The sequence below is a fragment of the Pseudophryne corroboree genome, chromosome 6 (genome assembly GCF_028390025.1).
Source record: "Pseudophryne corroboree isolate aPseCor3 chromosome 6, aPseCor3.hap2, whole genome shotgun sequence".
Lineage (NCBI taxonomy): Eukaryota > Metazoa > Chordata > Amphibia > Anura > Myobatrachidae > Pseudophryne > Pseudophryne corroboree.
Genome location: NC_086449.1, coordinates 72,454,560 through 72,469,244, shown reverse-complemented (window position 1 = coordinate 72,469,244; position 14,685 = coordinate 72,454,560). Strand labels below are relative to the sequence as shown.

General features: G+C 44.1%; 1 protein-coding gene across 13 annotated transcripts in view; it reads right to left on the bottom strand.

The window, feature by feature from the left end:
- CACNA1A (calcium voltage-gated channel subunit alpha1 A) overlaps nt 1–14,685 on the bottom strand; it is a 502,477-nt gene that overhangs the window by 92,334 nt on the left and 395,458 nt on the right. For all 13 annotated transcript variants that reach the window (XM_063931156.1, XM_063931144.1, XM_063931146.1 and 10 more), the window contains 3 exons: nt 12,041–12,150; nt 11,664–11,802; nt 8,207–8,320 (listed from right to left, as the gene is read on the bottom strand). In XM_063931156.1, coding sequence (XP_063787226.1) covers nt 8,207–8,320; nt 11,664–11,802; nt 12,041–12,150 — 363 coding nt within the window. The remainder of the gene's footprint in view (nt 1–8,206; nt 8,321–11,663; nt 11,803–12,040; nt 12,151–14,685) is intronic.

The following is a 14,685-nucleotide window of genomic DNA, read 5'->3' as shown; positions in this document are numbered from 1 at the left end:
CTACCAGCCCCCCATCCGCAGTCCATGGATGGGGGGGGACAGCCTCGGGCTTCACCCCTGGCCCTTGGGTGGCTGGAGGGGGGGGGGGGCCCTTGATTTAAGGGGTCCCCACTCCTCCAGGGTACCCCGGCCAGGGGTGACTAGTTGGGGATTTAATGCCACGGTCGCAGGGATCAGTATAAAAGTGTCCCCCGGCTGTGGCATTATCTCTCCAGCTAGTGGAGCGCGGTGCTGGTGTTAAAAATACGGGGGACCTCTACGCTTTTTGTCCCCCGTATTTTTTGCACCAGGACCGGACGCACAGCCCGGTGCTGGTTCTAAAAATACGGGGGATCCCCTGTCAATTTCCCCCCCGTATTTTTACAACCAGGACCGGCTCAAAGAGCCCAAGGCTGGTTATGCTTAGGAGGGGGGACCCCACGCAATTTGTTTTAGGGTTTTTTAACCATTTTTGTGCCGTCCGAAAAGTCGAATCCAGGACGCACTTATCCGTCAATTGGTCCGTTTTTCGACAGCGGGACTGTCAAATCCGTTTTTAATTGAATATGTCGAATTCCGGCACCCGCCGGACGGGATTCGACAGTCGAATTGTGTCGAATTTAAAAACGGGCGAAAAAAAGACGCAATTCGCCCGGAATTGCATATACCCCTATGTGTTCTGATGGAAGACGAATGGCAGTATAGTGTCTTCCCCAGTTAAGAAAACAAAGTAAAACAAAGTATAAAAAGAATAATAAAAAAACGGTTGTAAAGAACAGACATAAGAAATACATCCATTTTTTTCTCTAACATTCTCCCTAAAGTTGCTGGACCATTTCACATACTGTTGCAAAATGTGTGATGAATGTCACATAAAATGTCACTGGCCCCCAATATTTATGTTTTTGTCCCCACGTCTGCATTTCTTACACCAAATCTAATGCTGGTACACACCAGGCAGACATGTCGGAGGACCTGCCATTACGCCAACAGAGTGGGCGATTAAGGTAAGTATACACACTTACCGATTGGCCGCCTGGATCAGGACACCCAGCTGGGTGGGCATTTGAATTTGCCCGCCCAGCTGTGACGTCAGCCCCCGCAGCAAGTGTATGGGCGGAAGGCAGACTGTCCATACACAAAGCCAGATGCACTGATATATCTTTAGATATCGCAATAAGAACGGGTCTTTCACCACTGTGTGATGCAGGGAATGGAAGTGTAGGTATAGTCCCAAAAATGGAAAGTTCAAGCTTCCACCTCCTTTTCAAAGGCACCCAACGTGATATGCAGGATTTATGGTGATAAACGCTTACATGTGTGCTTACTTCTGTAAGGCGTGATGAAAACTCATAAAGGTTTCTTTCGTAGGCTTTGAGCTCTCCTCATGTGGGTGGATGGACCCCAATATCCCTCGTAACATATGGGAAAAAGGCAAGATGATGTTATAGCCGATAGCAATGGATCCGGATACCAATAGCTATTCACAGTGTATGATCACCCTGGAATGCAGCGTGTCTTGCCTGAACAGGCAAGACACGCTGCATTCCAGGGTGATCATACACTGTGGATCTTGAAAAAGACGCTGCATAGCGTCGAAACGCGTCGACACAGTGTTTTGTTGTGGGTGACAGATCTGCATATCCATAGTGGGGAATAAATAGCTATTGGTATCCGGATCCATTGCTATCGGCTATAACATCATCTTGCCTTTTTCCCATATGTTACGAGGGATATTGGGGTCCATCCACCCACATGAGGAGAGCTCAAAGCCTACAAAAGAAACCTTTATGAGTTTTCATCACGCCTTACAGAAGCAAGCACACATGTAAGCGTTTATCACCATAAATCCTGCATATCACGTTGGGTGCCTTTGAAAAGGAGGTGGAAGCTTGAACTTTCCATTTTTGGGACTATACCTACACTTCCATTCCCTGCATCACACAGTGGTGAAAGACCCGTTCTTATTGCAGTATCACACTATGTTGCATTTTTTTTCCTTTTCATATTGAACGGACTACATCTGTCTATTGTGACAAAACCGGATTTCGTGGACATTGAGCGCAAAAGTGAGATCGTACTTTTTTCTTTTTCTTTTTTGCAAGTTTGTATAGATTGGTGGTCTATTTAGTACTTTCCTTTGCAGCTCATTTGCGGCGCCCAGAGAGGAATTATTTTCTTATTATCTTTAGATATCGTTTAGGGCTCGCAATATAGCGGCCATACGCTGGAATGGTCGATATATCGCCTAGTGTGTACCCAGTTTAAGATTTGAGCACAAAGATCTGCCGTACCTTGTGCGGTGGCTATGTGCAGTAACAGGGAAAACATTTTGTGAACGCAAACTGACGCTGATATAAAGGACATGTATTTGGTATTCCTGTACCCAGGAAAACTAGCTTATTATATTTGTGGTAAATATCTGCATTACGCTTATTTCTGAGAGTTACCAGGATAGATCCATGGGGAAAGTGCTTTTTTCCACCAAAAAATACATTTTATATATATATGTATATATATATATATATATATATATATATAGTATATCTGGATAGACCGGCACTCGTCTCAAAGGGTACAACGTGCTTGGGTGCCCTCTGTGCAAATTGGATATTCGACGAGAGGAATCAGCGGCACTCCATGACTTTATATGTATTATGCTTGCTTATATATTTTTTATCTTATGCTCAGTGTGAAAAAAGATCCACTTAGGCTCTGACCTGTTGGTGTACAGTATATGGCATGCTGGTGTTAACAATATAACTTTTTGAGACAAGTCTTGGCGTACCGGTGATTCCTCTCATCGAATATATACCGTATATCCTGCAAATGTGAAACTTGGCCTGGTCATACAGTGCGATCTTCAAGTGGTTAAATTATGATTTTTTTTTTTTAAAACATTGGTTAGAATATACAGCAATTTATTGTCTCCTGATGCAGATATGAACGCATATCGGCCACATGTAAGTAAATGCGCAGATTCTCCTGTACGGGGAGCTGTGTGCAGCTTGCGGAGCACCCGCCCAACCAATCCGTCTGTTTGGTCTGATAACCGTCATTGGGGGTCATTCCGAGTTGGTCGCTCGTTATTTTTTTCTCGCAACGGAGCGATTAGTCGCTAATGCGCATGCGCAATGTCCGCAGTGCGACTGCGCCAAGTAAATTTACTATGCAGTTAGGTATTTTACTCACGGCATTACAAGGTTTTTTCTTCGTTCTGGTGATCGTAATGTGATTGACAGGAAGTGGGTGTTTCTGGGAAGAAACTGGCCGTTTTATGGGTGTGTGCGAAAAAACGCTACCGTTTCTGGGAAAAACGCGGTAGTGGCTGGAGAAACGGAGGAGTGTCTGGGCGAACGCTGGGTGTGTTTGTGACGTCAAACCAGGAACGACACTGACTGAACTGATCGCAGATGCCGAGTAAGTCTGGAGCTACTCAGAAACTGCTAAGAAGTGTCTATTCGCAATTCTGCTAATCTTTCGTTCGCAATTTTGATAAGCTAAGATTCACTCCCAGTAGGCGGCGGCTTAGCATGTGCAAAGCTGCTAAAAGCAGCTTGCGAGCGAACAACTCGGAATGACCCCCTTTATCAACACTTGATCCAGCCTATAATTCCTGTCAATGATACACCAACAAACAGGTGTTCTTAAGCCGACATCTAATTCTGGACGCACTGCGGTTCCATTGGCTCCCCCTCACTGAACATTACCTCAGTGCAAGCACCTTATTGCAGCAATGTATATGACTCTGCAATGCCTGTACTAATGTACGTACGGCTACGGAAAATTTGCAAAGCCAAAATACGCAAGATACGTTCCACATGCAGATGGACGTTAAACTCTGCAGCAGCCTCAATAAAATGTAAAATGTAGTAAAATAGTGGTTTTATTAATACTCTAATAGACACCACCATCTTACCTCCGGCTTACAGCCTACATAGTACTTTTGCAAGTAGGAGGATGATTTTTTTAAGCTAATTAGCTTTCATGAGAGATTCATCCTTCCTGGTGCGTCCTGAGTGTTCCTGATATGTGGTTGATTTACCCAAACGATGCATGATAAACTCCTCATAAAGGATTATTTGAATTTAAATAATCCGGTTACTATATCCCCTTTCCTTACCAGTAATACTACATTAATGAGGGCCCATCACTTTGGACCCTCGCATTATTAGGGCAGATGTATTAAGCCTGGAGACAGCATAAGGAAGTGATAAACCAGTGATAAATGCAAGGTGATAAACGCACCAGCCAATCATCTCCTAACTGTTAATTTACATATTGCAGCTGATTGGCTGGTGCGTTTATCACCTTGCAGTTATCACTGGTTTATCACTTCCTTATGCATTCTCCAGGTTAATACATATGCCCCAATGATTGTGCTATTTGACGCATAGTGCCAGCACTCACTGAAAGCCTTAGTGCTAATCTTCACAGCGTCAGAGACAGCCGCAGGGGACGGACAGAGGTCCCCAACGGTATGTGAGTGCTGGGACACTGCATACTGAGAGTACAGCAGAACCCCATGCTAGTTGTAACAGGCAGACAGGAAGTTCTCAATAACATTTTTTCTTCTTTACATGAATTGGTTTCAGCTTGTATTTCATTGTGTCGTCATTTTACTCATTAATATTTTCCTACTTGTCATTTTTTCCTTGTGTTGGCCCAGCAGAAGCTTATTGCATTTCACCAGCAATTTGCCAGGGGGTGTAGCCCGGATGACAACATCTTCAGGGTAATCGATATCTGACAGCCAATCATAGCTCTTTCCACGTGTGCCATTTTTAGAGCTTATAGAAGTAATTTTGATATGCAAAGGGGTTGTGTCATTAAATGAATGCATCTGTGATGGACAGTGGTTAATAATATGTTTATGGAAGCTGGTGAATTTAAAAGCTTTGCCTGGATGTCGAATATGTTCAAAGCAAATCATGCAGGAGTGAACCGTATGCCCAACTATCCAGCATATAAGGCAAACAGCAATTTCAGAACACAGGTGAACACAGGAAATATACATACAGTAAATAAGGAATCACATTTGAGCAGGAAGTAAATGGTTAAATATTCAAACTTTAAATGCAAAAAGCAATATTTTACCGGGTGCTAAACAATTATACCCAGACAGTCATGTGCAGTAACGTTGCATTCATCAAATCCTGTTTCTACTACTACTCCTAGAATTCCTCCTATGCCTTCTGCAGGTCTTACTCTAAGGTGACTGACAGTTTTTTGTAAATCACTTTAACCATAAAAAGAGCAATGGGGAGGGGGGCTATCAAACTACAGTTTTTCCAAATCGCAATTTAAAATCCATCTTTTTGTGCAGTTTACAATCTGTGCATTGTGCTACGCTACAGATCGCACATGTAGCTGCATTCGTTTTTTTGTAACCAGCAGACCATAAACAACGATGCTGATTTTGTGAACCAGGATCCACACCAGTTTTGTCAAGCGGAGGTTTACAACACTGCACGAAAAGACACACGGGCGAGATTGGCCCATATATTTTGAGTATGATACCTATTCAATGTGCCAAGTATATATACTCAACAGAGCTGAGGCATTACATCTAAATACAATTATATATACATCTTTATCTTCCTTATTTGGGGACACTGCTGCCTTGGAGTAGAGAGGGACTGGTCCAGAAGCAGGCGCTTAAATTGAAATCTGCACAGCCCTGCACACCCCTCTATACACCCAGCTCCCTCTGACATTGAGGGTTGCGTATCTTTAATTAATATTCTTTATTTACACATTACAGGCACAACCTCCCTCTACTATCATGGAATGGCTCCTGGAGGGAAAACTTGGACACTGTCATCATTCGTTCTACCTGGCACAGTGAGCACTATCTGGCACATTCTACTGTTCCAAACCGTGGTGCTAGATAAGTGGATCCTAATCTCCTTTGCTGGGGGCAACATGTGGTCAACCGGGGTTGCCATGCTTTGCGCATTAGAGCTGTCAGGACCTCTGGTGGAAGAGTAGAGGACAAGTGCTATCAGCCACCACACCAGCCAAGGATGGTGGCCATGTCTGGCCTGGACTGGGGTGAAGGTGTATATTTCTATAAACAAGCACCGTCTCCTTGCTCGGCTTTCCCTCACAAAACAAAGCCTGGCATATTCCACACGGACTCAATTGTTCAGTTCTGTTTCGGACTGTAAGTGAATGGAATCGGTCCTTGGTCTCCAAGGTAGAACAAAGAGGCTTTAATTTTTACTCCAATCTTTTCCTGGTGCAGAATCCAGATTTGACCCATTTCCATTCTAAAATCCCTGTCCACACTTTGTGTTAACTGGATCAAAATTAAGTCTTTAAAGTTGGTCCCAAATATAATGGAGAAGAACAAATGTTTAGCCTGATGGGACATAAAAGGTGGACCTACTGTACATGTTTGTATTTGAGAAGGACAATCAGGTCGTTCTCAGGCTTGCAATCAGGAACCTCCATTTCCAGTTCTGAGCTCACCCTGCGGCTTGGCTGCTTATGTCAAAGTTAGTGACAGTGATTGCCTACCTAGACAAACTACTTATCAAAGTGGGGTCTTAGTTCCTCCTTCAAACCCGCTTGTATATTACAGCCAATTTGCTAGAATACCATGGGTAGATTATAAACTACCCAATGTCAAATTTGACACCTTCCCCAAAAAATACTCTTTTTTTTACCCGTGGAAAAGATTCTCTCACAACAGAGATTAGTGAAGTCCCTCTTAGCTCTCAGGCAGGCACCAATTCTGAACCTCACCTTTTTTCTCACAGCTTTGCATCATCTGCTATTTGACCCACTGAAGTCTATACAGGTAAAATCACTTACGTGGAAGACATTTCAGTATTAGGAGCTCTGTCATGCAGATCTCCATTTTTTTCTGATTATTTTGACAAAAAGGATCATCTGATGAAGAAGAACCATTTGCATATTAGATGCAAGGAGGGGTTGGCCAGCAACTAAACAACTATTACCAGAATAATTTGGCCTGTTATTCACCAGGTATACAGTGTATCAGAGCAGGAATATAGGTCAAGAGAATATCAAAACCCACCCTACCATACACAGAGCCTTGGCCATGCAGCCACCTGGTGATCTACACAAGATTTTAATGTGTCGTTAGACAAAGAAGTGAACGTTGGGCAGAAAGTCTTGTGAAGAGCTATTTCTGACGCTATAGTGGGGGGCAGAACTTCAGAATCTGTGCAGATTTCATATTAATTACCTGCTCCTGGACCAGCCCCGCTATACTCTACGGCAGCAGTGTACCCCAACGGAATCAGAGAAATGAGTTTAAGGCGAGTATAACAAAAATCCTCTGATTTATATGTATTCGTCCAGTGCTTGGCCAAAGAAGCACCATATGCCAATACAGAACAGATGAGATGTTCTCCCCTATGGGTGATGTTATACACATCTCTCATCTTATATGTCAGCTAGGAGGCAAATCTCCAGTAATACACAGAATATTACAACTTATTTCAAATGCCCTGAAAAATAATGTACACAACATATAAGTTTTAAACATACTTTATCTTAAAGGAAGGCTATATAGGAGATAGAGGTTACAGCCACAGATGATTATGAATACTATTACAGGTAGTTAACAATAGTAAAGTAGATGAATATCTTTGGGTTTAGTGGTTATTCAAATGCTTGTGTCCAATAACATTTTACTAGTAATCTACCACTATTCGGGAGAATACATTTGTGGGATATGTTGATGAAATGACAGCTCTTGGAGTCAATGCCAAGTTCTACCCACTGTTTACTTCATAACTAGCGCAGAGATTGAATTTACTGCTACAGATAGATTGTGTTGGGCTTCCGCGTTATCACTACGTAATTTGTATTCAGTGTGTGAGAAATATAAATATAATTTCCAGTTGCCGCACAGAAAGTCCTTCTTGGCACTGACTGTCCCGAACAAAGGACGGAACACTCTCTCTCTCTTAGCACTAGTCTGTGGTTTAAAAAATCTCTGTAACTTCTCTTTTGTTTCAGTGAGGCTGCCATATTTTACTAAAAAAAGAAAAAAGTCATGGCCTGCACTAATTAATAAGTTTAGATTTTGTCTACCCTTATATCTTTAGGGATGTATGTCTTTAAAGCCCACGTAGCAATTGTTCAGGGTGTTCTATGAAAATGTGTTATGTGTAAGTGGTAAGTGGTGTCCTGGACATTATCCTATAGTGAGGCTTTGTGCTTGGAGACTGTTTGCCTGTGAGACACTTACCTGGTTGTCGGCTGGTAGCCGGGGCATAGAGGCGGCTCTTCCATGTCCTTCTATCACAAGGTACTGTTCGCTGTCAGAGTAACCGTCCCGAGCCATCTCTGTCATCTCCACTAACTGCCAGGAAAGAAATGCAGATTATATCATGTACAGTATTTTCACCAAAAAGTATACAATTGGGCAGATATCATCCTTAGTGGAAGATGTATTAAATGATCTAGCGTGGAGAAGTTGCCCCAATCCTATGTTCTACACACTCTCACATATAAAGAACGGAGCGGAGCTCTATCCAGAGACAGCCATATAACAATGAAAATGTGGGTGTGTTACACTGCGCTTACTATATAGCTTTACAAGTGGCATATTTTAGTGAAAAACTGTATTCCAATACAGTTGGAATATATGAGGCACGAGTAGATACACAGAATTGCGTTTTACTCGTACCCCATAATAAAAGTCCAAATGGATTAACTGGAGAATGAGGCATCGACCGGTTTCGCCTGAAGCCAGGCTTCATCAGAAGAAGCCTGGGTTCAGGCGAAACCGGTCGATCTCAGCACAAGTGATTCAGTCTGCCGGCAGACTCTTGGATTTCTTACCTTTTCAGCACCAGTGACGGAGAACTTTCTGCATACCAGGGACAATCTTTGCTCACTACGGACACCTGTTATTACTGTGAGTAAAAGTGCTCTCGTATACAACACTGACTTTGATTTCTGGACATAAGAAACGGATTTACATCCCAGCAAAGGATGTGTTTTATAGAAACATTCAGGCACTTATACTCGTGCCTCATTCTCCAGTTAATCCATTTGGACTTTTATTATGGGGGACGAGTAAAACGCAATTCTGTGTATCTACCCCACAAAATACCATCCTTTTTATGTTTTGTGTTTTTGTGTTTGTCTATATGTTTTGTCCTACCTGTATAGTATACCTGTATTAGGTCATCTTTTATCTTATTATTAATAAACATTTTTATATTTACATGCTTCCTCTTGATTTTGTATATATTGGAATACAGTTTTTCACTAAAATTTGCCACTTGTAAAGCTTTATGGTAAGCGCAGTGTAACACACCCACATTTTCATTGTCTATATCGGAAGGGAGTGTGGATCCCCTCCATTTGCTTGCACAGCTGCTGCCTAAATATAGCTGGTGATTAAGCGCAGCCCTCACCTCTACCCATTCCAACCATGTAACAATAACAAAACACAATACTAAAAGACAAAAGGAGGATTCCAATATAAATAAAAATGATAAGTTCTATTGTTTTTTGCCTAAACAAAGTCATTAATGCATATATCATATAAACAATTCAAGAAACCTAACACCTTATGTGAAAATGATTGGCCCTCATCAGTGTCGGACTGGGGCATGAAGGGCCAACCGGGAGGGATGCAGTGATAGGGGCCCATACTTTGGGGTGTGGCCAGCCTACAAAGGGGGTGTGGCCAGCCTCCACAGAGGCTTGAAATACACAATAGTTTAGTGCAGTGTAATGTAATGCAACATATCTACCATGTATAAACAAGTGCACAGTCTAGAACCTGATCCCTAGAGGAAGGAGTGGGCCCTCAGGCAGTGGGGCCTACCAGTGGTTTCCCTGGTACCCCTGTGGGCCAGTCCAACCCTGACCCTCATAAATAGCAGCAACCAGCTGATGCTGAGTTGGACATGTGTTTCATTAAGAAAAAAAAAAATTTGAATGAAAGTATCAAAAAATTAAATCTCAATTATGTTGCAAAGTCATATAACATCTAAACTTCCAATGAAGACAGAACAGCTTCAGAGGTGGATCCCAAAAGAGCCAATGAGAAGCAGCCAGCCAGTGCCAGGGGACAGCTACAGTTGCACCAGCCCGCAGCCACCCCGCCAGTGATACGTCTCTGCCTTGGTCTACGTAATCCAATAACAGACGTCAGACCGCCTCTACTCTTCCCCATCCCACCAGTCATTAGAAAGCGCAAGTCATCACATGCATATTAATGTATAAATAGTTCTGTGGCATGCGCAGGGCTCATTGGGTCTGATTCACCTTTGTAGGTAAAGAAAAAGAAAAGCATGTAACTTTGTGCCATGAACAAACCATGTTGCCATGCAAGGGGCGCAAATACATTTATATTGTTTCTGTGCAGGGTAAATACTGGCTGCTTTTGCATGTAGCCCACAAATGTTGGACAGCTTTATTTTCACACTGCAGTTTAGATTTCAGTTTGAACACATCCCTCCCAAATCTAACTCTCTCTGCACATGTTACATCTGCCCCACCTGCAGTGCAACATGGTTTTGTCCAGTCCAGTTTCTTGCTTCTTTGCTTTACTTACAAACATGAATCAGGCCCCTTATGCTAATCAAAAGGGGCATTTACCCAACTCAGCATCACGTCTCTTCCATATAAATAATATCTAGAGATACGAATGTTGTACAATGTGCTATGAAAATATCCAAGAGATTTGAATGGAAAATAAAAATGCATGCTGTTGTTTTTAATTGTATAAGATTTTAATATAATTTAGTAATGATGCAAAGTGATGCATGAATGATCATTTAGTATCTGCTTGCTGCCTGTAACACAGGTTCATTTAAACAGAGCAAGGAGGTAATGGTATGATCACTTTTCTCTCTCTCTCTCCACACATGTCTCAGATTAAGGGGGACATTTACTAAGCAGTGATAAGAGCGGAGGAGTGAGCCACGGGAGAAGTTGCCCCATCAACCAATCGGCAGCTCTGTATAATGTTATAGTATGGCTCACTTCTCTGCTCATATCACTGCTTAGTAAATGTCCCCCTAAGCTCCATGTCAGTTATTCACAATATAAGATCAGTCGGTCATTCACAACTATGGAATTGCAGTGGCAGTTATTATCCAGATTTGTGGGGTCATTCCGAGTTGATCTTAAATTTAGCACAGCTACGATCATGAACTCAGACATGCGGGGGGACGCCCAGCACAGGGCTAATCCGCCCCGCATGTCAGTGTCGCCTGCGTTGGCCGGACCGACCCCACGAAATGGCGGCCAAACCCACTCCGTTTCGCCCCCTCCCGTCCATCGACCGCCTCTGCCTGTCAATCAGGCAGAGGCGATCGTAGCTCAGCGATGGGCAGCCATGCGCCGGCGCACTGCGGCGCCGGCGCATGCGCAGTTCTGACCTGATCGCTACGCTGCAAAAAACTGCAGCGTGTGATCGGGTCAGAATGACCCCCTTGGACTCTACAAGTTGCTAAAGTGCGTGTGAGGGGGTGCCTTGATTTGCCTCATTGCAGGCCTATGGTAGGTGCCATTGTGCAACAAGGCACTCAGCCAAGTCTCTGACCCACCCATCCTGAGAGAGTAGATGAGTATGCATTCATATGAGTTTTTTAGGCAGGGCCCAGCATAATGATGTTATGTAGCCAGCATTTCTGGGCGTAGTTCTCCTATCATAAATAGGGTGTGGATGACATTGGACTGACCTGGGAATCTGGCCAGCTGTTGGTGTTCTCTTGTTCTCTTGCCCTCTCTGGACTCCACGTTCCTGTCTTCTGGAACATTTGCTGGGCTCTCTGTGTCATCCAGGACTGACTTTCCTTCATTCCACCCTCGGGTATGCTCCTGAAACACCAGACAAAGACAGTCTATGTTTCTTGATGGGGGAATAACGCAGTGTGGTTATGAGAATGCTGCAATGTACAGTAGTAATGTGTCAGTCTGTCGTATGGCATCTACTTTCAATTTCTTAATTTGCAAAAATAAACATTTAAATGATGTCTATATGGAGAGAATAAATGAATAAATCATCATTTGTAGGTAGCTTCATTAACTTCTGAGATGCATTTAGCACAAGACTCACATTTCTCCCCCTGGCTCCCGCTGAGAGGACATTAGAGTATTTAGTCCCATTGGTCCATCTTGTGTGGGTGAAGGAGGTTCCATTCTCTGGAACATGAGAGGGGTCCGGTTCTGCAAAAAAGCAGGAGTTGACATCTCAATGGCATTGTAAATGCACTAATACACATATGAATGCACTAATACACATAGCAAAGCACTAATACACATATGAATGCACTAATACACATAGCAAAGCACTAATACACAGAGTAATGCACTAATACACTTTTACCACTTTTCCACCTAAATACTGGATCCGACCTGGGTTTTTTTACACCACCCTTCAAGGGTTATTTCTGGGTCAGCACTGTTTGTGCTGCACCTATGAGCAGTCTTCTTCCCTCTGCCGGTCCTTGGAGATGACATTATCTTTAGACGCCAGTGATCCGGCTCTCCCTATGCTTGTAACTGGGCCTGGATCGGATGACCCGGGCCACCCGTTTACACTGCAGTCTCACCTGGGTTCTTCCCAGGTAATTTTATTGGAACCCTTTTCCACTGAGCCGCGACCTTGGTTAACCTGGCAATAATCTGGGTTATTGCGGCAGTAGAAATGGGGTAATAGTAATGCACTAATACACACAGTAATGCATTAATACACAGCAGCTGGTGTTTAAGGAAGTGCCCAGCTAGCTGTTCCTTTTTGTCTACATCAGGTCATGAATGTCTGTGGTGTGTCCGGGGAAGAGGACCAGATATGCATCCATAGGGAAGCTGTTCTCAAACATGATCCATTGTAACCAGAGTTGGAAAAAAAATAACAGTAAAAAAAAACAAAACAGTTTCTCTGACGTCCTAGTGGATGCTGGGGACTCCGTAAGGACCATGGGGAATAGACGGGCTCCGCAGGAGACTGGGCACACTATAAGAAAGATTTGGTACTACCTGGTGTGCACTGGCTCCTCCCTCTATGCCCCTCCTCCAGACCTCAGTTAGATTTCTGTGCCCGGCCGAGCTGGATGCACACTAGGGGCTCTCCTGAGCTCCTAGAAAGAAAGTATATATTAGGTTTTTTATTTTACAGTGAGACCTGCTGGCAACAGGCTCACTGCAACGAGGGACTAAGGGGAGAAGAAGCGAACCTACCTGCTTGCAGCTAGCTTGGGCTTCTTAGGCTACTGGACACCATTAGCTCCAGAGGGATCGACCGCAGGACCCGTCCTTGGTGTTCGTTCCCGGAGCCGCGCCGCCGTCCCCCTTACAGAGCCAGAAGCAAGAAGATGGTCCGGAAAATCGGCGGCAGAAGACTTCAGTCTTCACCAAGGTAGCGCACAGCACTGCAGCTGTGCGCCATTGCTCCTCATACACACTTCACACTCCGGTCACTGAGGGTGCAGGGCGCTGGGGGGGGGGGGTGCCCTGAGCAGCAATAAAAACACCTTGGCTGGCAAAATAACCACAATATATAGACCCAGAGGCTATATATGTGGTAATTACCCCTGCCAGAATACAGAAAAAAGCGGGAGAAAAGTCAGCCGAAAAAGGGGCGGAGCCATCTCCCTCAGCACACTGGCGCCATTTCTCCCTCACAGTTCCGCTGGAAGGAAGCTCCCTGACTCTCCCCTGCAGTCTACACTACAGAAAAGGGTAAAAAAGAGAGCGGGGGCACAAATTTGAGGCGCAGTATATATTATAGCAGCTATAGGGGACATAATTCAGTTAGTCCCTGCATTATATAGCGCTCTGGTGTGTGCTGGCATACTCTCTCTCTGTCTCCCCAAAGGGCTTTTGTGGGGTCCTGTCTCCTTTAAGAGCATTCCCTGTGTGTGTGTGCGGTGTGTCGGTACGGCTGTGTCGACATGTTTGATGAGGAGACTTATGTGGAGGCGGAGCAGATGCCTATAAATGTGATGTCACCCCCTGCGGGGCAGACACCTGAGTGGATGGACTTATGGAAGGAATTACGTGCAAGTGTCGACTCCTTACATAAAAAATTTGACGACATGCCAAATGCGGGACAGCCGGCTTCTCAGCTCGTGCCTGCCCAGGCAATTCAAAAGGCCATCAGGGGCTCTAAAACGCCCACTACCTCAGATGGCAGACACAGATGTCGACACGGATACTGATACCAGTGTCGACGACGATGAGTCAAATTTAATGTCCACTAGGGCCATTCGTTGCATGATTGAGGCAATGAAAGAGGTTTTACACATTTCTGATATAAACCCAGGTACCTCAAAAAAGGGTATTATGTTTGGGGAGAAAAAACTACCAATAGTTTTTCCCCCATCTGAGGAATTGAATGAGGTGTGTGAAGAAGCGTGGGCTTTCCCTGATAAAAAATTGGTGATTTCAAAAAAATTACTAATGGCGTTCCCTTTCTCGCCAGAGGATAGGTCAAGTTGGGAAACTCCCCCTAGGGTGGATAAAGCGCTCACACGTTTGTCTAAAAAGGTGGCACTACCGTCTCCGGATACGGCCGCCCTAAAGGAACCTGCTGATAGAAAGCAGGAGGCTATCCTAAAGTCTATATATACACACACTGGTGTTATACTGAGACCAGCTATTGCTTCAGCGTGGATGTGCAGTGCTGCTGCTGCTTGGTCAGATTCCCTGTCGGAAAATATTGACACCCTGGACAGGGACACTATATTGCTAACCGTAGAG